We start from the raw sequence: 25398 nt of genomic DNA, 5'->3' as shown, positions 1-25398 counted from the left end.
ATTTACAACAATTGTTCAATTGTTATTTAAAACTATTATAATAAAGTTTAAATAATTGCGATGTTTTTTATTTAATGGAAAAAAATTAATGGACGTAGAAAAAGTATAGTACCATTACGCACTCATGAAACTGCGCGGCTTCGTGCATAAAATTTTTCACTTCGTGCGTAATGGGTTACTTACAACTCTTGTTACGTGATATACTATTTTCTACTCCTATGTCTTTAAACGTCAAAAATTGTACTATTAACATTCCTTGTAAATGACATTTTACAATAACATGCACGTAATGAGATCTCATAACAACACGTGCGTTTTGAGAAGAAAGCTTAAACTTCTTGGTTTAATGAAATTACAATAAAATTTTTATTTACTTAAGACTTTATTTGGTCTATTTACACAAATTTAGTCAATTTAAATACATAAAACCTTTTAGCATTAGCGAGATATGCAATTTCTTTAAAGATAGGATACGTTTTCTTAAGTAGCATGCTATGAATGGGCGTAGTAAAGTACGTTACACACTCATGAAATTTATGCACTCGTGCGTAACGGGTTACTTACAACCATTGTATAAAGGATCCTATTCTTTGTACAATGCTATTACTATTTATTAAAATATGATGACTTAATGGGTATAATCCCTCAAATTTTCAATGATATCTCAAAGGAAAAAGGAGGCACTGAACTTTTTCACATCAATCAATAACCCTTTATATTTGCGACTTTTTCATGTTTACTTAGCTTTGAAATTTCAAGAAGCTTTGACTGTGGATTAATTTGAAACAATTACCAATGAAGCTTAGAATTGTTGGAATTATTGTGTGTTGAGTTGAATGTAGACTATTGTGAAGGTCGATAATAGTGCTAGAGAGTAGAACGTGAAATAAATTTAAGAAACATTGATTTGTTAATAAACAGTAGATTCAGGCCGAAAACAAAGTTGCTAAATACTCGTTATGCCTATTGTGCCACACACACTACTGATTATTATGAATAAATAGTAACAATTAGTCAATCAACTGACATTTCCACATCTCCAATTACCTGTACTTACTTAATTTGTCTGAAACTACTTTCCATCGAGTTATTTTAAGTTTGGAAACGGAAAGTAACCGAATCGAAGCCAGATTAGGTGAATATGGTGGATAAGGGATTAAATCGTAAAGCAGCAATCTACTTTTAAAAGTAGAGAATTATTCCTTTGGACGTAGCCCAATGTTTTTTTCACGTAAAAATAAGCGATGATTAACACTTGGATTCTCTTCTCTCCCTATTTACCAAAGAACGAAAACATTTTACTACCAAAGCGAAAATTCTCTCAAACCGCCCTCGTATGTCAAATAAGATTTTAGATTTGATTAAAAAATATTATTGATACACAAACTTTTATTTAGTGAGAAATGATTCATGTACGTATTTTGAATTTCGAGACAGATTCAATTGCTACATTTCATCATAACGGAGCATGTAACATCTATCGAAACCAACAGAAATTTTTATCGCTATCATTTTTAAATTGGTTGTTTTGATCATAATCATTATAAAAACGATCGTCTTATACAACGCATCATCATTGTACCGCAGAGTGTATAGTTGTGCGAGTTTAATTTGTTTAGTGTGCGTTGTGAATTATTTATTTTATTACCGGAATCAATTGATTAGGAATATAATAAGGTATAAGTATTATCATGAAGATAAATACCTGTTATTTTCCGTGTATTGTCATGATTTGAGAAATTAGAACTGAAATAACAATGATTCGGTTATTTCGACTGTACTGACCACTAGATTAATTATTAGTTATTTGTTTAAGGCGTATATATGTAATTTACTTATCTATGTTGCGTCAGATTATAAAAAACGATGAAAAAATTTGAAATTACTAATATGGTTATTGTAGATATTGAGTTTATTCTTTTCAAACTCATTGAACTAATTACAATTGCGCTAATACAGTTTACAATTACAATTTTATAACTAGATAATCATTAAAATACATTAATATATCAAGGTAAATGAACAACAACATATTAACATTGAATATTCGTCAATTTTAATTTGTTTTTCAGGTTTTTGAGGTCATCTGAATGTATAGAATTTCTCAGCAAACTGTAAATTGTTCCGCACAAGATTTCGAGTAGTAGCACTTCGAGTTGATATGTAAACTGATTAAATAGTTTTAGTATTGAAAATTGAAATGACTTAAAATGCTGAGCTGGTAAATTTTTTGAAATAAGTCAATATAAAAATGATCAACTCTTCTCACTCTCTTATTTAACATGAGTAAAAATGTTTTACTTTACGGTACTCTTGTACCACTGATCAGGGAAAATTTTCAAATTTATATATTTTTTTCCATCTTCGAGATATTAATTGTATTTTTTGTAACACACAAAATCTTCCACTTTTATGTGATTTACAGAATGAACACAGATCATAAATGGTCAAAACAGTCGAATAAGATGTTCAATGACTGTTAGAATATTTTCACGTGACGATGCTATATCCTTAGGGCCCTTTCACCCCAAACGAATCCGAATCAAGTTGAATCTGATTGATCAAGATTCGGCTTCGAGCGCTCCGTTTAAATGTGAAGGGACTCTTTTCCCTCCTTCAGACCGGACGAATCTGGTTCAATCAGGTTTGATTCAAGGTCGCACTTGATTCAACCTGTAAGATTCCTCGTCCGGTCAGTCTTGAATCAACAACCATACGAGATGGACGTGGAGTTATTAATTTTAAAAGTTAAAGAAAATAGTGCGATTTATGACGCGAGGGATAAAAATCACAGATGAAACATACCAAAATCCGGCCTTTTCCTATTTATGTGATGTATGCACACTTTTCTTGTTTTCTGTTTCCGCCGTTGCTTCCTACGAAACACTATTGCATTTAAAAAAACTGCGTCCATGATGATAACTCAAAAGCAACTAAAAGGAGGAAAATAAAAAGAAGATGAAAGGATTTTTATAGATTCATGTTGATTCAGCTGGTGTGATAGAGTGGAGATGACGAATCAGATTCAACTTGATTCGGAGTGATCCAGATTGATTCGGATTCATATGGTGTGAAAGGGGCCTTATATAACCATAGAGATATTACAGATAGAGTAGGCATGCTATAGGCGCCCATACAAGTGGGAGCGTCTGGCCGATAGAAAGAGAGAGAAAATAATTTATGTATTGCTGTCTCTGTCTAATGGTGCATGCGCGTTGATTAGATTTCGTGTACGCACTTTACCGTTGCCCGTTGAATCAGAGGCACGCATGCGCAGTGCGCAACAAAAGAAAGAGATAGAAATACATAAATGATTCTCTTTCTCTTTTCATTCGCGAGACGCTCTCACTTGTAGGCATGCCTACTCTATGGTAATATCTCTATGTATATAACACCGCGAATCTTGATTGACTTAGGAACTGTAGGTGAACATTTTGTAGTGTACCGGTTTGTTTCAACTATACCTCGATCTTCAAGCTTACTTGGTTTTATATTATTCCTGTACTACGAAAAATACGTCGTACATAAAATTCTTGATAGAGCTTTTGCTTTTTCGCCATTGCCATCGGAATTATTTAATATTTCTAACGTTTCCCGCAAGATTCTTACCGTTCTGCCTTTTGGAAATCATTCAGGGTATGTGACACGCATCGATTAACAAATTTATTTCAAATGACAATGATCATGATTTTACTGTTGCGGATCAGACACCAAAAAATGGCTGAACCACTTGATAGGTGCATCTTGCATATATTCCCATTTAAATGTTTCACTTTTCAATGTTTCAACAGTAATTGAGGAAAAAGCTTTATAACCAAGCGATATCCGTCTACTTTTGAATTCACTATATCAAGATTTTGAAAACCAAATTTAAAGGAGTTGCAACCTCTCAAGACCTTGTTGTTCACTTAACCCGACCCTAACAAATTCATGTTTAGATGGCAAATCATACAATTATATACTCTATGGTAGCAGCGACATAACTGCAGTCACAGCTAACTACTTAGGGATTGCAGTGTTGCCTCTAGCTTCGCGGCATCTCAAAATATACAGAGTGGCCCTCATACCATTGATCAAGCAAGGTAAAATTTGATCGTGAGGTTCAAATAATAATATTTTATCTATAGCGATTTTCAATCGATTCAATTTGTTGAATAGTAAGTTTGATTCAATTAAATTTTTAATGATCCACTGAACATTTGATAAATTATGTTGAAACAAAAGTTTCCACAATTATTGTGATTCAGTTTTTTTTTCAAATTTACTTGCATCTATCAACGAAATCCGATCTTTGAGATAGTCTATCCAAAAAGTAAAAATATATAGGGTGTTCTATTTAAAGTAAGATATGTAAGTATTATGTTTATATAAATAAGCAAACTCTTTTTTACAAAGTTGTTGTTTTAGATCTTCCTTTTTCTTACTAGGTATAAATAAAAAACTAAATCAAAATATCGATTATCGGAACCACCTCTGACAACATTAGTTCGGGTAGTCGACGCTCTATTGTATATCGAAATAACGTGAAGTAAAATGATTTTCAAGGATTTTTATAATAATCATGTTTGCGAGAAATTGTTTAAATATATTTTTGTTATATAATAATTCATAATAACTCAATTCTAGTGATAATAACAAACGAAAAATTAATTATCAATATTTTTTGCATAACAAAGAGCCTGTAATAACCTTTTTTCATTTACTATTATCATATATTCAATTGAATTGAATCACAATTTGAAAAAACGGATTTCCAATACACTATTGCCTAACAAATAAAAAATAAAATTAGTCAGGTATATTATCGATATAGAAAAATATTTAAGCTCAAGCGAATTACACAGTGCTTTGCAGATAAAAGTATCCACCTTTAATAACTTTTGTAATACTGGTATTTAGAAAAAATCCAAAAACACGTCAATTTATGTTGGAAGGGGCAAGCATTATGGCTTATTTAAACTTACTGGAAAAGCCACCCCCTCACCCCTAGCAGCATCCCCTTTATTTTTTTAAATTACTTTTCATATTTTTTATGTAAAATTTGGATACTCCTCTTTGAGCTGATTTCAAAAATGTATAATACTTGTAGGTTAAAGTGGTTAGTTTATGAGATAAACAATTTTTCTTTTAAGAGCACAAATTTTACTTATTATTTACTTTCACCTTATTTGCCTGTACTAAAATGGGTTGTACAACAGTTCAAACTCTTTAATCTTTTTAACTGTGCTATTTATTCTACTTAAAAAATCCAAACAACAAAAAACTCTACTTTTTATTAAAGTTTGACATTGTCAACTAGAATTTGTAGTCACTATTGATAGTGTAATTTGATACATTATTTATTTTGTTTCTCTGAAATGGTTTACTCTTTGCAAGAAAGAATTGAAATTGTAGGTTTATACTACCAAAATAATAATTGTGCAAGAGCTGCTGCTAGAATATTTAACGAATTACATGACGGAAGACATGCAACTCATAAGTATGTAATTCAACTGATGGAGAAATTTACCACAACAGGGTCTGTTTGCAATAAAGTGCATAAGCGAGAGGGACTCGTAAATAACGAAGCAATCCAAGTGGCAATTTTAGGGCAAGTCAGCTTAGAGGCTCAACAACCCCAATCGTTGTCAACAATAAGTAGACCGATCGGTGTTTCATCTTCTACAGTTTTCCGAGTTCTACATAAATTCAAGTACCACCCATACAAAGTTAAGCTGGTGCACGAGTTGAATGAAGATGATTTTGATCGTCGTCTAGAGTTTTGCGAATCAATGACGCAAATTATCAATAACAATCCACAATTGTTAAACAATATTTGCTTTTCTGATGAATGCTCATGGTCATTAAATGGCTTAGTAAGTAGGCATAATTGTAGATATTGGGCTGAAAGTGATCCACATATTATGCGTGAATTCCATACACAACATCCCCAAAAGTTAAACGTTTGGTGTGGTATCCTAGGTGACCACATTGTCGGACCTTTCTTCATCAACGGAAATTTAAATGGTGAATCATATCTTGAGTTACTCAGGGAAGGGGTTGACCCACGTATTACAACAATAATAGAAAATGATGATAACCTTTCCGAAGATTTACTGGTATTTCAACAAGACGGAGCTCCCCCACACTATGCTATGCCTGTCCGACAATTTTTAAACGAAACATTCCCCGCTCGTTGGATAGGTAGAAGGGGGCAGATGATGGAGTGGCCACCTAGGTCACCGGATTTGACACCCCTAGACTTCTTTTTATGGGGGTATTTAAAAACAAAAGTTTACGAGAGAGGATAGAAAATGAATGTCGACAATTAAATCCAGCCGTATTAAGCAATGTCAGAGAGGCATTTCAAAATAGATTATACCATTGTATGGAAGTGAATGGTACTCATTTTGAACACTTATTGTAACTTCATAATAAATAGCACAGTTAAAAAGATTAAAGAGTTTGAACTGTTGTACAACCCATTTTAGTACAGGCAAATAAGGTGAAAGTAAATAATAAGTAAAATTTGTGCTCTTAAAAGAAAAATTGTTTATCTCATAAACTAACCACTTTAACCTACAAGTATTATATATTTTTGAAATCAGCTCAAAGAGGAGTATCCAAATTTTACATAAAAAATATGAAAAGTAATTTAAAAAAATAAAGGGGATGCTGCTAGGGGTGAGGGGGTGGCTTTTCCAGTAAGTTTAAATAAGCCATAATGCTTGCCCCTTCCAACATAAATTGACGTGTTTTTGGATTTTTTCTAAATACCAGTATTACAAAAGTTATTAAAGGTGGATACTTTTATCTGAAAAGCACTGTATATGAAAACTTCGAATTTGGGTTTTTTCAAAGCAAATTACAATTACAAATATACTTTTATTAAACAACGTTAGAACAAAGAATGAAATATAAGAATGATATTAAAAGGAATTCAGTTTTTATTATCTTCTGTGTTTCCACTTAATCATTACATTTATTATATGCCGTTAGCTGTTGCTTCAGTACCTAACTAGCGCCAGTGGCAGAGGGATCCCAACTATAAGTGTTTGATAAATATTGCTTTGTTTATTATTATATTACAGTTTATTATTGTAATTAACTGCTAAACCAAACTAAAAGTTTAATTTTTCAAGTGACTAAAGAGGGAATTGCATAATAACCAAAAATCAAATATATCTAAATACTATTTTTTCAACGGAAGGAAACCAAAAACATTCAATCAAAAAAGATTGATATTTCCAGCACGAGTTTAAACTAAATGAGTGGTGCGGTGAAATATCCAATATATTGGTTACAGTTGAAGGACATAATTTAAATAGAGTTATCTTTTTTGAATAATGACTGATTTCCTGGAAATTCTCCTCTTACAACTAAAAAGATATACATGTTCCACGATCATCAGAATCAAACATTTCCCCAGCGTTAGAATGGTGGTAGTAAATTTCATTGACTACTTTTCAGTCTCGAGTTTAATTCCTTTTATTTTATTTGTGTGGGCTTATATAAATTGAATGGTTTATGTTGAAATTAGATATTCCTTGAATACATCTGCATACTTGCTGGTGGTGGCTATGCTGAAAACATTTTACAGTAGTACAGTAGATAATAACACTAGTTTACATACCATAACTGACACTCATTCATTATTGTTTATTAAGGTAATAGTTAATCAGAAAGAATAATAAAAATGTCCGTCCGTCCGGCTTTAGAAATACTTCAAACTTAGGATTAATAATAACAAAATTTTATGTTTCTTCTTCTGTTTGTTTTTATTCACTCCTATCTGATGAAAAACTTTTGATAAGTCAGCTACAGCATCTGTGGGCCATCAAATATTCTTTCTCTTAGTTTTCCTTCCGTACTATTTAGAAATATTGTTTGAAAATATAATTTTGATTCATTACTTCAAAAAGTTCCGTATATATTTTAATATATTTTGACTGGAGTTAGCGAAACAAATTGGATATGAAAGATCTTTCAAATATAAAATATATATAAAAGTGTAAAATACTTGTCTTATGTTTTTTATTGTAAGCCGCTGCAATCATGAAAATGATTACTAGGCTCTCTCTATAACATTGGAAAGTTGACGTTATCTCTTGATGACCAATTTCGTAAAACAAGTCTTACACGAAACACATGCGGTACTCACATTTTATCTTTGTTGACAATAGGATTTGCCAAAGAATCTATGATGGATATATTTATTATCTTCTTTCAATATAAAAACTTCCCGCGAACATAACAATAACGAAATTTCAATTATAGTTATTTGAAACGAGATATTGGGCGTTGAGTAAGAATTAACAAATATTAAACCCAAATCACCAATAAAAAAGTGTAATGTGACATAGTATTTCAGCTAAAACTTTTATATTTAGGGACGGTAGGTTGACATATTTATAAACCTTTGTTTCGGGGTGTATTAAAAACTTGAATTATATTGATAAATTTTATCTTACCACATTAGAAAATGTAGTTATCGTAAGTGGTTATAGTTCAAGTCTGTTCTATTATCTAATACGGATAGGTAAGTGTAAAGTATAACGATGCAAGTAAATATAGTGATTTGAAATATCTCAAAAACGGTTACTTGGATTCCGTTCGAGGAAACATTCATTTGAATTTTTAATGCGAGCGATCCTTTGACCAGCATCACACAATCGCGGTAACCACCCTACATATAACTTTTTTAATGGAATATTTCAATTAAAAGCAGCATCTTTGCCGACCACTTTTGAAAGTTTAGAACCATTTACAAATAATTCCATTGTACATTTTTTCCACTTTTAAATTATTTTTTCTTCATATGTTCTTGACAATTGTGTTAATTCAAAAGGACTTTACACTAAATACTATGCAATCATAGACTTTATTTGTATTTCATTTTTTAATCTTGTGATCTGTGATATGTTCATAAGCTTTAGTGTGGTACATATATTATTTAAAATCTTATGCGGTTGGAAACTTTCATATAAAATCTGTAAAACCATTGTTAGGCTAAACAGGCCTATCTGCTCATAAAATGAATTCAGTATTTATAAACAATAGTTTTTTTCATTAGGAAGAAAGAAAATGAACTAGTATGATTATAACTTCCTAATTTTATCTTAAATTAGATTATAAAAATGATACAATTAAATTTAATTATATATATCAAATACATAGGTAAGTATTTATTTGTCACTATCACTGTCTGGTAAATCTTCGGCAACAGAAGCCATGAATAAATCTTTTCAGAACTATATTCTAGTAGCTGCTATAATTCCTTATAAAGATTTTATTAGCAGAGATATTTTCCCTGGCTGAATACCTTTAGGACGAAAATTGAAAACATGTTTTTTATTCTCCACTTATAAAAATAACTTCAGGATAAAATGTGCTTACTACACTTTTCCTAAAAGTCAGTCAAAATACTTTTCTAAAGAGTGGTATGAGTAGTGGAGGTGAATTGGAAGGTTCTTGGAAAATATTTAATTTACATAAGTAAAAGATTATAGTTGTAGTTGTGGGGGCTCTATACACAATGGAATATGCTAGAGCTTGCAATCCTTTTCGTATCTATCTAAAATAAATCAAAGAAATACACAATAAAGTCAGTAAATCATAAATAGTACACACATTTTTTTAAGAGTTTTTTCAACAGTTATACGTTCATTGACACTGCTAATAGCAACATACCGCCATAAAATTCTTTTCGACAAATGGCTTAAAAAACGATATGTTTTGCTGACGTTTAAAAAGAAAAGGTCATTGTATGAACAAAGGTTAGGGCCACGCTAATTCAAAGGGTAGTCATACTTGCTCTAGCTTCTGTTGTGTTGCGGAAATTCGATGTAAAATGACCATTCTACTTTTCGAGGTTATTCAAAAACATTGTGTGGATTTTTTGGTATTTTCTTGAAATACATAATTTGTGAAAATTACTAAAATTAATATTCTTATTGACCATTGAAGTCTTCTTTCTTATCGATTATTTAATTCACAGAGAACCCGGGAACTTTTTTCGGATAAGCTTCAGTTTATCTTCAATATCTGATAACTTGTTTATCGAAACGCATATCAGACAGTATACTTGTGAGTGCTGATGTAGTAGCAGTGTTCAATATAAATCTCAAAAGCATTTGCAGAAATTCTTCTTCTTAACTCTGCGTTTTGATAAGCAAATTAACGTCTTCAGAGACCAAACGTAAACTACCAGCGTTTAGTATCTCAAATTTTTCATGATATTTTTGTTTCAGATAAAATGATAGAATGGATATTAGGGGCGGCCCTCTTGGCTATTGTTATCTATCATTTCACTATCAAACCAATGACTTATTGGACTGAAAGAGGAGTGAAACAAGGAAAATCTAAATGGCTAGTTGGAGATAACTGGGGTTCAGTAACTAGAACACAAAGTTTTGCTGATATGATTCTAAAAGTTTACAATGCAGTACCAGATGTCAGGTATTAGTTTTTATTGAAATCAATAGTACAATCAAAGAAACTGGTAAGTGTACCAAAATTAATAAAACACTGTCTCGCTAAAAAAAATATATAGGTTACACCATAAGTGCGAGGAAGTCCAATTACTCACTTGTTGTGATGTGAGAATTGTTAAGGTATGTGGTTAATTAAACTAATCAATGGCAATACACAATACAATAGAACATCTTACATATAACTGGGGCTGTCAAGGGCACACGTCATGCACTTCAGCTCTTCCACACATACGAGTACAAGAGATCATGCGCTCTCCGCGCAACGATACACATGCGCACAAATATAAATGTAGTACACTCAACAAAAATATAAATTGAGATATCTGTTGTTCAATACAAATAATTTCGATGAATTGTTTTTGTATACACACCAAAATTTTTATCTGAGATTGAAAGCATCTTGTGATTTGAATCAATATCTTATTTTATAAAGTCTGATATATTCATACTTTATTATTCAATTATTAGATCTATCATTTTATAAGAAATGTTTATTTACTCATAAAAATTTATTTCACATATGGCTTCACTTATTATAAATAATTTTCAGATATTCTGGAATATATCAATTCACTTTACCCACGCTTCTTGTTAAGGATCTTGAATTAATTAATCAATTGGGTGTAAAAGATTTCGATCATTTTATGGACCACAAGGCTTTCATTCCTGAAAAAGCTGATCCTCTATGGGGAAAGAACTTATTTGCTTTGACAGGTTAATTGTTTATTAAATACTGTTAAATTTTGCCTTATTTGTGATAATAGACCTAACAGTAAACCCATTTTGGATTAATAATATATTTTTTAGGTCAGAGATGGCGCGAAATGAGACCTATACTTAGTCCTAGTTTCACTAGTAGTAAAATGAAAGCTATGTTTGTTTTGATGTCAGAATGTGCTAAGAATTTCAGCGAATACTTTATACGAAAAGACAAGGATTCTATAGAAGTGGAAATGAAAGATTTATTTACCCGCTTTACAAATGACGTTATCGCAACTACAGCTTTTGGGATAGAGATTAATTCTCTAGAGACACAAGACAACGAATTCTACATTATGGGACGAGACATTACTAATTTCAAGGGCTTTTGGAAAAGTATGAAATTCTTTGGATATTTAATTATACCAAAAATTTTATCAGTAAGTTAATAAAGTTAATATATAAATTTCTTTTTTCTTAGACCTTTTGATATATTAATGCATCTAAATGTTCTTGATTTTAGGTCTCTTCTATTTGAAAATTAGTTTTTTTATGTTTTATCAACTCAACAACATATGAATGAATCACTCCCAACATTTATTCTAATTTAAAACGCAAAAATTTAATTGATTACAAATTTTATTTACAAATGTGACCTTTCGAAATGGATGTACCTATAGATATAGATAAAATAAATATAGAAACAATAGAACACCACAAATATTAAATGCTTAGCACCAAGAAAAAATGATGAATTCAGAGCACGAAAACAAAAAATATTACAGTATAGAAAAATGAGCTTCTCTAACTTTTGTTTCAGTTTTTGAAAATTAGATTCTTCGAAAAATCTGTAGCAAATTTTTTCACAAAAATTATTGACGAAACTATCAAAGTCAGAAAAGAGAAAGGCATCGTTAGACCCGATATGATTCATTTGTTATTGGAGGCAAGGAAAGGTGGGAGTCATAAAAAAGAAAAAGTGGAAGATGTCGGTTTTGCAGTAGTAGAAAAAACAGATTTAGGTAAATGATTTTATACGAGTCGTTATAAAAAGTTATTGCTGTAATTATTTTTAGGAAAAGCATTTATCAAGGAAATCACCAATTTGGATATTGCAGCTCAAGCTATGATTTTCTTCTTTGCTGGATTTGATACGGCCTCTAGTTTAATGTCTTTTATGGCGTATGAGTTGGCTCTTCATCCCGAAATCCAGAAAAGGCTAAGAGAAGAAATTGAAAAAACTCTCGAAGAGTGTAACGGAAATGTTACTTATTCTGCTATTTTAAAAATGAAATACATGGATATGGTAGTATCAGGTATATGAATCAAATAACAGTACATTTTTTATTAATCTGAATGTGGGTACGTTAATAATTGCGAAAACAAATTTCAAATTCTATGGTTATATAGATCTAATGAATAGTAGATCTAAATATATAATTTTTCATATATATTATTATGGGAAATAAAACACACGGTATGGTGATGATAAGCGTACCGATGACACCTCAAATTTTTATTAATATTTTAACTTTAATCCTATTACACCATAACTAAAAGAAATAAAAAGGGATGGTCAACCAATACGATTTCATTATTTGACAGTATCCAAATATTTTTCAAAATTTTTCTATTCAATTATTTGAATATGTTTGTGCTATTAGATTATCTCTTGCAAAATCTTGTAGAGTTTGTAAAATTACTGGTCCATTTTTCTGGACGGTGAACCGGTCGTTTATTCTATTGCGTCTTGACGTCCTATCTAACTATGTGTCTATCCAGATAGGTGTAAACAACGAGAAGCATGATTTTGTTGATATTATGTCACCAGAAAGTAGCATGGGATTGTTAGTGTGAGAGAATATAGTTAATATTGCTGAAATATTATTGGTTAACAAGTCCAAATATTTGCCTCCATATAAAATATATGGAGAAAGGCCCAATTATGCAGTTGTTAATACTCTCTGCCTACTTATTTTTGCGGCTACTGCATGTGCCTCTCCCTCATCCCTCAGGGATTACGTCTACATCTAACCCGGCAATTATATCTATACATATTAACGTCGAGGAAAAAAGTCAATCTATAAGAAATAAAATTTTTTATTTAGTTATTTTTTTTCTCAATTAATTCACAAATATGCTATCTAGTTTCTATGAAACTATAAAAATATGATGCATCCTAAGGCCCCTATCACACCAAACGAATCCGAACCAATCTTGATCACTCCGAATCAAGTTGAATCTGATTCGTCATCTCCACTCTTTCACACCAGCTCAATCAACACTGAATCTATAATCTTTATAATAATCTTTATAATCTTCAACTTTTAAAATTAATAACTCCACGTCCATCTCGTATGGTTGTTGATTCAAGACTGACCGGACGAGCAATCTGAATCAAGTGCGACCTCGAATCAAACCTGATTGAACCAGATTCGTCCGGTCTGAAGGCGGGAAAAGAGTCCCTTTACATTTAAACGTAGCGCTCGAAGTCGAACTTGGTCAATCAGATTCAACTTGATTCGGAGTGATTCTGATTGATTCGGATTCGTTTGGTGTGAAAGGGCCCTAAGATTCAAAATGTTTGAATGACGCCTGTTAAATTTCATTGTCGCATTGAAGCTACATTCGTGTACAGTAGCCTTGGGAAGCGAAGCAGTGGGAACTCGAGCACTGTCATGAAACAACGTACACCTCGGCTGATTTTTCCACAACTTTTTTCGATACTTTCAACATTCAACTTCACATTAAAATGTTTATGTAGTGTCTTTAGAACACTTTCTTTTCAAAATGCCTCACTGTACTCCAATTTTCATTGTTTTTAGACAACGATCACTTAAAACAATTTCTTCCGCTAATTTAATGATTTTTGTAGTAGTTACAGTCACGTGTATCATCTTCTGTTTCTCGTCTCGAGCAAAACAACTTTGACAAATTTTTAACATTTGGACATGGTGTACACAAGTCACCGTAAACAGCCTACATTCTGTTTTTGACTTTTGTTGATGTTAATTCTCTACTTTAGTCAAAAATTTTATAACAGCGCGAAACTCAATTTGAGACATTTTTCAAAACAACTTGACTGAGGTGGTCCTTTGAGCTTTAGTAGAATAGATGAAAGCAGCAAGTTGAAACTTTGTGAAAAGCTTGTTGAAAGTTATTACTGTCGCGTGTATACAGATTGATGCGAACGTACTTTATTTACTATATGAGACCAAGAACTCCTGGATTTCACTATGTATAATTATCGGGATTATATATTATTATTTCCAGTTACTGTACATTTTAGTTAAGGATTATGTAGATAGTTACAACTTTAGATTCACTACATTGGTATAATAGGAAAATTAACCAAGATTTTTCTGTAAACTTAAAATCCATGTTGATTGATTCCCATATTCACGAAAAGGACGTTTTAATCCAGGAGAAAGTACTTTTTAGTGGGCTGCTCTGGAACTTGTGATGTTCCTGTCTACTCTTACTTTATACACAGTATGGGTCCGCATTAATCCAGGTCTATCTAAATAATAAATCTTCTGATTTGCATTTCTAGTGTTTTTAATCAGACACAAGCTACAATACTAGCATAAGTATTTTTACTTGGAATTTAATTTCTTTACCGAAAAGTATAAGACAATACGCCTTAAAGAAGTTTTCTAATTCTTTCGAAAAATTTCAGATTTAATATCTGGTAAATCCATACACTCATGTAATATATAGGGTATTTAATTTAAAAAATTTATCTAAGCTTTTCAAGACCACCATGTATGTTTTGTTATAACGTGGAAATATGTTCTGGTTGAATAACGAAAGCATCCAATGTCTCCTCAGCGTCTATGTAGTTGCCTTATATTACGGATTTAAACTAGTGATTTCAGTAGTACTTTATCTCGAGCACTGAGTTCTGTTTCTCTGTGATTTATTTTTAAAAATCAACAAACATCAATAATTTTACTTATTTAATGTTTTCGATATTCTCAGTTTGGCTTGACGAAACATCTGTAATGTTGGGCCATAACGAGGGGTAGAAATTAAACAGCGATTGAACTTCACCATTTTTCTATTGTCTTAATAGTTTGGAATTACCTTTTTATAATTAATGATGACACATAATATTGGTTCATAATTACGATATAGTTTACCTACGTAGACAGTAAATTGCAATATCACCAAAACATAGGTGACCTGGTTATAAATAATTAACAGTTAGTGTACAGGGTGTATACATAGATATCGATATAAAAGAATAAAATAATTGACTTAAAGGGCACCACACATCGTCCTCTGTAAGTTTGTGCTCTTAGTGATGTTTCTGGTTTATGTTAACGATAATCTGGTTCTAATTTTTTATCTTATTTCAGAGTCTCTTAGAAAATGGCCAATCGCTATAGCAATAGATAGAGTTTGTACTAAACCATACACAATTCAACCAACAAAGCCTGGAGAGAAGCCTCTTCATATCGAAAAAGGTACGATAATATGGTTTCCCATTTTTGGTATTCATCACGATCCAGCATACTACCCCGATCCAGATCGATTTGATCCAGAAAGATTTGGAGAGGACAATACCGAAAATATCGTTCCATATAGTTTTTTGCCTTTTGGTGTAGGTCCAAGAAACTGCATCGGTTCTAGATTCGCATTATTGGAAACCAAAGTTGTATTTTTTTATATATTATGTAACTTTGAAATTGTACCTAATGCGAAAACGGATATTCCAATACAAATATCAAAGTCGTCGTTCAACTTGTTAGCAGAAAATGGTTTCTGGTTTGATTTGAAGCGCTTGCGTAAATAATGTATTGAATAAACTATGAATAAAATTTTGTTTAATTCATTTAATTGTATGTTTTATAATGTAAAAGAAGTATTTAAATATATATTTAAATGTAATGTTTGAAATAAAAATTTGCTATGATTCTACATTTTGAAGATTACTTTTTTACTCTGGTCAAATTGATCGTGACTGTTATGCATAAATAAAAGAAGCCAATTTAGGTCGATTATCACTTTCTGTTGAATGGAAATTTCCGATGTCTATTCACACCTATTGGAGTCGAATGACATCAATTCTTATATATTTGTTATAGTTACAAATACACAACACCCTTTTTTCAAATCAATAGACGTCGTCGTATTGTGTTGTGTATTTGTAACTATAACATTGTTTAACACCTTTATCTGCAACTTCTTGTCCCAAAACAGAGGTCGATGTAAGTCTTTATTACCCTTAGATCTGTCCCATCGATCTTGTTGCTTTTGTTATTTCGATGACATTATCATCACTACTCCCTATCTCTAAGCTTCATATGATAACATTGATTAATTAAATTTTATGCTATCTTACCATCAAACTTGAAAAATGAGAATTTAAATCTAATATTTAAAATTTCTAAGTTTTGTTATTTTGATGAAATTATCGCCATTCCTGCCATTATGCTCCATACGTTAACACTTTATTAATAGTATCTCAGGATGAAGACTGCCAATCATATTAATAAACTTAAAAAATCTGAAATTTTTAAGGATTGTTACTTCGTTGACATTATCGCTAATCCTACTTTTAAGGTCCATATGATAATTCTTAATTAATATTGTCATCACTTAATATCTTGAAATTTCTAGTTATTTGTTGATAAAATGAGGAGACTCTTGTTGTTTAATTGAGATTTCAGGGTTAAGGTGTCGTTATCTTTGTTGAAATGTAATGTTAGGTCCAGCGTCTCGTCAAGTATGCTGCGGAACAAGTTCCAGTTAATGTTGGTGGTTGTACACTCCTATAAACTCCACACTTACATTTTTTAGAATAGACTGGTCAGATGAAAGTTCATAACATACGATTTTGAAGACATAGTGTTTTGTAATTTGTGTGCATTGTTTGACGACTGGGTTTAGAAGGAGTCAAAGTTGTTGTGGGCGAGGTAAGTGGGAGGTTTCATGAAAAAATTTTGAAAAAATATTAAGCATAAGTTCTATTAAATATATCTCTATTGCAAGTACAAAATATAACATAAAATTATATATTTACAACCAATATTAAACAATATTAATATATAAGATGTACAAATATGGCAGTATGTGGCCCTACACGAAAAGAATGAGATCATCATTATACAGACCCCTTCATAAAATATACATAATACAAAAAAAGATAGTCTCCTTACAGTTATAATATTTTGAATATTCACAAAACTTTAAAGCCTCTATAAAATTTTAATAAGTATTGCAGAATTAATTTACATATCACAATATACATTTCATACATATTTGTACGCCTAACATATTTCTTTAACCAAGATCACTACTTATATTCTCCAAAAATGTCTTGCGGGTTTGGCGCTACAATTTAATTGGACACATTGAATCAGTTACCAACTTCATGAGTGGTTTAATTAGATTCACTATAATAAGAACTTTGAATCAATAATATGAAAAATAACTCTGCTAACCATTTTAATACATCAACATTTAACAATACATTTTGGAAAAAATATAATAAGTGTGAAGTTTTTATCTACATAATTTACATATCTGTATTATTTCTGCAATTTCTTTAAATCATAAATCAAAATTATTATTCAAATTGGCAAATAAAATTCAAATAAACAACCCACTAAATACTACTTGTCACTTTCCCAAATTTCACTGAATAATATTTATACAGATACGTTTGAGTAGATATAAACTGGTTGCAAATGTTCTTAACTAAACAAGGGTCTGGATACGAAAAATATATGTATGCAACATTTTTTTTTATATACTTTTATATATTGTGAGTAGAATTAATGATTTATATTTTTTTCTCAAATTTATATATGTATAGAAAATTGATACTTTGTAATTTCCCTGCACTTGCAAAATAGTAGCAACAGGTATTGTATCAACATTCCAATTAGGTTTCAAAGAGTGAAAGTAATATGAATTTTTTTTATTTAATCTTGTGAAATAAAAATACTACTTTTACCCTTGTATATTTCAAAACATTTTCTAATCGTAAAGTTTTTCCTAGAGCTAATAGATTTTTTGCATAAACTGTGGAATAAATAAAATTCGTGGAAAATATTACAATCCAATGATTGATGATATGAGTAGAATAGTATTGTTTTTCAGAAAATATTGTCTAAATTTCAAATGATGTATTTTAATAAGTTTATGACAATCTAAAACGACATAAATGAGGATGAGAAGGATGAGTTAATATTTTTTATAGAAGCAGGGTTATTTATATATTATGTCACTTAAACAACTGGTACTTCCAAATATATATTATTAAAATATATCAATAAAAAACACAATTTTGGATTCTAGTTTATTGTGGTTTCTAACTGGTCTTCTCTAATGTTTTTCGTATATTGTTCCTTCGCTCTAATGATGGTTCTAGCTTTTATGTTGTACTGTAGTGATTTGAAGGACCTGATGTAGCATCAGATTGGATGCGTGGGATTGATTTGCTCCAAGAATGGTTTATTTTGTTAGTTGCATTAGAGCTTAATTTACTATTATGATAGTATCTAAATGTCTTGATGTGTGAAATATAAACTCAAGAAAACCACACGAAATTCCAGACTCAATGAGTTGGGACTTTGATTTAAAATATCTGTCACTTTTTATTTATTTGAAAAAAAACAGACTGAGTTAAGCAATGGTTTTCCTAAGTTATATAATATACATTAATAGCAGACTTTGTCTCATGTTCAAAATATACAAAAAATATAAAAGATTTGCCACCAAAGAGAATGAGAGTGGGGTATGAGAACTATTTTTCTCAATAAGAGATTGAATAAATTAGATTTAGTTACTTTGTAATATATATTTTAGTTGTTCCATTGCCTAGGTTTTCATCTGTTTCATTTCAAAATATCTGAAATTATACATTATATTTTTATATATTCACAACAATAATACATATATTTTTAGTGATTAGATCCAATAAATATCTTCCTTATATAATCATTTGTAAGAACCTATTTTCTTCTAAGAGAGAAGTAAGAGATGAAGTCATATCATTAACGACCATATTTGAAGTAGGTTTTTCAGCTACTTTAAGTGGATGTGTACTACTACTAACCGTATCCGAATTGTTCACCCACGATTGACAATTTTGAACATATTCCAATGTTCTTTGATAAGCGTCCTGGCGCATCCCGAGCATTGTAGTACCACTGTTTGAAATACTCGGTGACATTTGCGATTGGCTAACATCATTACACTGTATTTCATTATTCTGGTTACAGCACTGACTGAAACCGGTTTTTTTGCAATTTGTGCAGTTGTGAGTGTTAGAGATACACTGATTAGGATATATGGAGGTGGAATAACAGTTTTGGTCATAATGTGAACATGGTCGTGTCATTTGTGCTTGTTGAGGTGGATTCATAGCTTCAGATGGTGAGGGTGTGGCTACTGCCGGTGAGGGCATTTGCTCTGACATGTTAGACATACAGTTGTAATTTGTTTGAAAATTGTTGCAGTTATAATGGTTCTGATTGTAATGGTTATTACAATAATGGTTTGAATTGTTACCCATATAACTATTCCTTTGACGACAGATATGATTATTTTGTGTCATATTTTGTTGACATCCACATCCGTCCCAATGTGGCACAGAATAACAACCACTGTGGTTCATGGGTCTATTAAAACAGTTCATATTCATCATTTGAGAGTGACATTTAACAGGAAAGTTACTTTGTTGCACCATTCCGTAGTTTGAAGCTGAATAATTGGTATGTATATGATTCATATTCCCATTAGAAGACATGATCTGATTCATATTATTAGTACCAGATAATGACATCAATTGCTTTGCAGATGGAGAATGAAGCATTTGATTATGAACAGATGCAGACGATGACATCATTTGGTTAATATTTGTAGCTCCTGGTGAAGGCATCATTTGATTTATGTTATTAGCTGCAGGTGAAGGCATCATTTGATTTATGTTATTTGCTGTAGGTGAAGGCATCACCTGATTTATGTTGTTAGTTGTAGGTGAAGGCATCATACGATTCATATTGTTAGTTGAAGGTGAAGAAATCATTTGATTCACATTATTAGGTGCAGGTGAAGACATCATTTGACTCATGTTATTAGTTGCAGGTGACGGCATCATCTGGTTCATGTTATTAGTTGCAGGTGAAGACATCATCTGGTTAATATTATTAGTTGCAGGTGAAGACATAACTTGACACATGTTATTAGAAGATGGTGAATGCATCATTTGATTAAGATTATTGGAAGACGGTGAATGTATAATTTGATTGGCATTACTGGCCGCAGGAGAAGGCATCATTTGGTTCAGATTAGATGGAGAATTTACCATTTGATTATTAGGTGACGATATCATCTGATTTAAACTACTTGGTGATGGTAAAATTTGACTAATAGCAGATGGTGACATATTTTGAGGAGAAGGCAGTGTAAAACTAGAAGGTGATGGTATCATATGTGAAGAGCTTTCTAACGGTTTTTGATTTGTATCCGACCAGCTCATTATGTTTTGATTATCTGCTACTTGGTTTAAGTATCTAACCATTTCGTCAGGTATTACAAGTTTATTCTCCACCATTTCTCCTTCTCCCACCTCATCTAAAACTACTGCTTGATTTGGATGCAATTCTGAAGAGTTTGTAGTATCTTTCAAAGGTGATAAAGATACAGAAGCGGGACGAGGTGGAGGGCTCTTCCTATCGGACAAAGTGTGACACGGTTCCGACATTCTGCGAGCATCTGTACTAGTTGTTGTCGATGGAATATTGGACAGAGCTGTAGACAACCAAGTTTGTTGCATTGCTGTTTGTTGAAGTGAAGCATTCTGAGTCTGAAAAAATAACAGTTTAGAATAATATATAGAATAATAACAATAATAGGAACTTTACCTGGAGTACTAAATTGTTGCCGGGAGAATTCTGCAGTTTTTGTAAATGTCCAGCTAGAAGATGTGAAGGTGGCGGCGGAAGAATGCAGGTTCCACCTGTTGTAGCTGTCGATAACTGGCTTGATCTTCTCGAGCTACCAGCCGATATAGGGTCGTAAAAAGATCCGGGCCCTACTACACCAGGACGCATACTGGAAGATTGCGAAGCTACACTACTCTTTCGACTCATATCCGCACTTCTCATGCTGCCATAATAGGAACTGACTGTAGAATTACTATCCCTGCGGATTTGAGCCTGTGTATTACCAGGAGGTTGTAGCCTTTGTTGGAGATCAGTGAATTGACTCTTAGTTTGAGCAGAACCAGTTGTATTGCCTAAAAAATTAATTAAAAACAATATTTATAAACAATGTATAAAATACTGTTCATGTTTCTAAATCGTCTTGGTTTTATGTATATTCTTTTATAAAATTAGTTTTTTCTATAATTTGAGGTTTCGACTACTTTCAGTCATTATTAAAAAATTGTATCTGTCTTTCAAAAATTATGAAAAAACTAATTCTATCACAGAAGAGACCTAAAATCAAGACGATTTAGAAACATAGACATATATAAAAGGTCTATGAAATAAGAAATTAAAGAATACAGAAATTTAAAATACAGTTTTCACCTTCCATTTTCAGATCTGTTATTCGTCTATTAAGATCAGCAATATTTTTTCTTTGATTATTTGCGGGTGGTATGGTTGACGGTTTTCCTTTTACCAGATGTTTCATTCTAACTCTCGGTGTTCTCTCTGTAACCGCTACACCTCCTCGCTCATTTCCTAAACCCACCATTGCTCTTAAAACAACAGGAAGTTCGTCTATTTCTAAGTCTTCTGCATCGTACGCCCAAGGTATATCATCAGAAGGACCAATTGTTCCACCTATGTCATTAGGTAAGTCATCGTTGAAACCTCCAAGTCCTAAAAGTAAAATTGATATTATGTCGTTAAAATATATAATATTAGTAATAGGGATCAGAGTTGGATAATCAGGTCAAATTATGCAAATATCGAATAGAATTTTACCTGCAAGTTGGGTGGTACCGAGTGGACTTCCTTGTTGGTGACCGGGAGAATTAACGTCAGATTCAGATTTGATACTCGGACTACTGAGACTGGTTGTTTTATGGCTTTGCATATCCTCACTTCTTGGACTGGAATCTAATCCGGCCGGGCCATCATCAGGTCCTGGTTCGGATCCCTTATGTTTTTTACTGGCATAAAATTCTGCCCCGTGTACAGTTTTCACATGTTTTCTTAGAGAACTCGGATCGGTATACCGTTTCGTACATCCCGGTGCTTTGCACACGTATGGTTTCTATTAAAAACACAATATACTTAATTCCTTAGATTCAGTATACTCAAAAAGATGTCATTATTTGGAATGTAGACAACTTCTATACTATTTTTACTTACAAAATATCCAATTAAGGAAGCAGCAGAAATAACATATTAAAGTAAGAATAATAATGAAATATATATAACAAATGATGTGTAGAATGGAGTTTTTTTGAAAATTTTTTAATATTCCTGTAAATGTACATTTTCTATGAAAATAAACGTTGAAAGAATTTCAAATCTGTGCTAAATTTTCAAAAACATTAAGCATTAATTAATTTACAGAAAAGAAAAGTATGGCTTACCTCATTACTATGCGTACGATTTTGATGTTTGGCTCTATCAGAGGCATTGCTAAATGCTTTAGCACAACCAGGATATTCACAGGTATAAGGTTTTTCGCCAGTGTGGGATCGTAAATGAGTTTTCAGATTCTCTAGTCTCGAATAAGCTTTGGCACATCCTTCAAACTATAAAAACAAATAACTAGATTGTCTTAGTTTCCAAATATATCATTTCTTATTCAGTTTTTTTATAATTTATTCCTATAAGTTTAAGATTTTTGAATCCAATGAACGTTGTAAAAAAATGAAAGGATCAAGCCGTTGTCTAAGTATATATCGAATATTTCGATGGCTATATGTTTTTGGGATATTTTGGTAAAATAAAATATCGAAATATTGTAAGTAATTTAAAATAAACGAAATTTGAAAAAACTATATCGATATAACTGAATTTTATTTATGCAGAAATTATTTCTGAAAAGGATAATACTTCTATTAAATATTTTCATACTGTATGCTAAAATGCTGATATGCTTGATTTAATTTTATAGTAAAGAGATCGTTTAGTTTTATGTAAAGTTATTGTATTTATGCATGATCTCAGAATATATAAAACATAAAAAATCTGACCGTGCATTTATGAGGTTTTTCTCCAGTATGTCTTCTCATATGTACAACCAACATGTACTGAGCCTTGAAAGGTTTTTCTGCTCTTGAACACCCCTCCCATCGACATACAAATGACTTCTTATTCGCATGTATGTGATCATTGTTGATATGCTAAAAATAATACATAACCTATAAATATCAATACAACGTTTCATCTAATTCCCCGCTTTTATAATCTTCAATAGCATCTTCAATTACAATGAAAATATTAATATGGAATCAAATGGTGTTAGAAGTATTGTTACTATGGAAGCAAACAACGATTTTTCAAAATAAGACAAAAGAAGTCAGAAGTAATTACTTGAAACATCTTCAAATAGCCAATAAGACATTTCATTCGGAGTAAGGAAGCAAATGTTACAGCGGGTAGTTTAATACTTGAAAAATCCAGAAGTAGATACGCCTTGACCTAGCAAAAATTTGAAAAATGGTGCGATTTGAAAAATATAAAGAACATCAATGAAAAGGTACTACTTGCTTGAGGACTTTGTGGATTATATATTCAATGTGGAGATCTGATCTCACCGTGCGCAAATATGTCGATGTCAAAGAGTACACTAGGTTTTTGGCTTAGCTGAAGAGAGAGTCAGCTGAATACTAAGCAAAGAATCCGGAGCTTTTGACGAATGTAGAAAGATTTATAAAAGAACCTGAAGACGAAATATTTCTATTTGCAAAAGTACGACTTAGTTTACGATATGTTTGTAATTTATTATTAAATAAATCTGTTTCTTAAGTCGCAATGATAATAGGGATTGCGAGAGCGTGTAGGAAGGCTGAACTGACATTCATAGGAGAAAGAGAGGTATTTGATGAAAGCACACAGTTACGTAAACTTTTTACATAAAATATTTGAGAAGAGCATTCTTTTAAGCATTTTCGGATTCTAGTGTTGAACAGATGGACAAAGACGTAGTGTGATATAATATTGGTAAGCATTTTTCTTCAAAGAAATATATATTTTTAAGTATTTTCTTTCAAAAGATACAAATTTAAAAGACAATAAAGTATATCTAGGGCAACATGTACTGTGAAGGCGTATTTTAATAACAGTCACCACGTAACGTGCATTGTGAAAATTCAAGATATGACAAAAAGAGAAACCAGCAGTTTAAGGAATAGTAAGAATTCCGTAAAACATCGAAGCAGTTTGTTTTGCTATTCCCTAGGTGTTCTGTTCGAAATCTTTAAAGTTGAGAGATCAATCCACGTGATGCCCAAAAAGATTATGAGACTACTTCTACTACTACATGACAACGTTCTTAATTTCCTAGGTAATGCGGCTAACTTCAAATTTTGGATATCAGTTTTCAATCTGAATGAAAATAAAACTAGCTGCACTTAGAATTAACCTCAAATTGAACTTTTCTTCTACTCACGTTGCATCAATATCACATATCCTGTTGTATTGAGACATGCAAGGAAAAATTGCGACTGTCTCAAGCACTACTTTAGTGTTTGCTTTACTGAGATCATTCTTCCGTTAAACATGGGTTTTTAACAACGTATTAACCCTAAATTTTATTTTAATTGACAAAAATGTTAATGAGCGATTTAAAAGTGGAAATCAGTCAGTTAAGCTTAAGAAACGGTTGGTATATCCTTCTTTCTTACAAATGAAATGAACTTCGTGAAATGGAATTTATGGAAGAGCATAGGCGTGGGCGAAATAAACTCTCGCCGAGGACTACAAGTCCATTGTTTGTCCCATATACATTATGTGTTTGTTTTGTGTCAAGAATGTAGGGTAGATCTTGGGACAGAAACAAGAAACCTCGTTGATGCAAACCACGAAACGTTACAATGAATTTGTAAAAATCTAACCACAAGGTAGAAATTCAATAATTTGAAATCTAAACGGCCATTAAAAGATCTCTTGCGTAAGTCTAAACTAAACACAAAAAGACATATTGCGAAATCTCTATGTTAATGTTGGTAAATATTCCTTTTAATAATATTTTTATTAGTTTTTGTCTGGCGCGTTATTATTATATAAATTAGTAATTTTCTTTA

At 31.6% G+C, this 25398-nt stretch overlaps 2 protein-coding genes across 4 annotated transcripts in view; one reads left to right on the top strand and one right to left on the bottom strand.

Annotated features, from left to right (window-relative positions):
* Positions 1–1521: 1521 nt before the first annotated feature.
* Positions 1522–16103, top strand: LOC130452652 (cytochrome P450 9e2-like). Of its 3 annotated transcripts, none has more exons than XM_056792011.1 (7): positions 1522–1677; positions 10230–10437; positions 11023–11186; positions 11280–11611; positions 11992–12193; positions 12248–12487; positions 15533–16103. In XM_056792011.1, the coding sequence occupies exons 2-7, from the start codon at positions 10235–10237 to the stop codon at positions 15967–15969; spliced, it is 1578 nt and encodes a 525-aa protein (XP_056647989.1). In that variant the 5' UTR covers positions 1522–1677; positions 10230–10234; the 3' UTR covers positions 15970–16103. The 3 variants fall into 3 exon arrangements, with proteins under 3 accessions (XP_056647989.1, XP_056647990.1, XP_056647988.1); XM_056792012.1 differs by lacking the exon at positions 1522–1677 and adding an exon at positions 8276–8374; XM_056792010.1 differs by lacking the exon at positions 1522–1677 and adding an exon at positions 10029–10177.
* A 1025-nt stretch (positions 16104–17128) lies between these two features.
* Positions 17129–25398, bottom strand: part of LOC130452765 (transcriptional activator cubitus interruptus) — a 197325-nt gene continuing 189055 nt past the window's right edge. The window contains exons 6-11 of the mRNA XM_056792186.1: positions 23347–23496; positions 22738–22902; positions 22121–22412; positions 21719–22015; positions 21050–21423; positions 17129–20991 (exon numbers count right to left, since the gene is read on the bottom strand). Of these exons, the coding sequence (XP_056648164.1) occupies positions 19114–20991; positions 21050–21423; positions 21719–22015; positions 22121–22412; positions 22738–22902; positions 23347–23496 (3156 nt within the window). The 3' untranslated portion in view covers positions 17129–19113. The remainder of the gene's footprint in view (positions 20992–21049; positions 21424–21718; positions 22016–22120; positions 22413–22737; positions 22903–23346; positions 23497–25398) is intronic.

This window comes from Diorhabda sublineata, chromosome 2 (genome assembly GCF_026230105.1).
Source record: "Diorhabda sublineata isolate icDioSubl1.1 chromosome 2, icDioSubl1.1, whole genome shotgun sequence".
Lineage (NCBI taxonomy): Eukaryota > Metazoa > Arthropoda > Insecta > Coleoptera > Chrysomelidae > Diorhabda > Diorhabda sublineata.
This window is presented reverse-complemented; position numbering and strand designations above follow the sequence as displayed.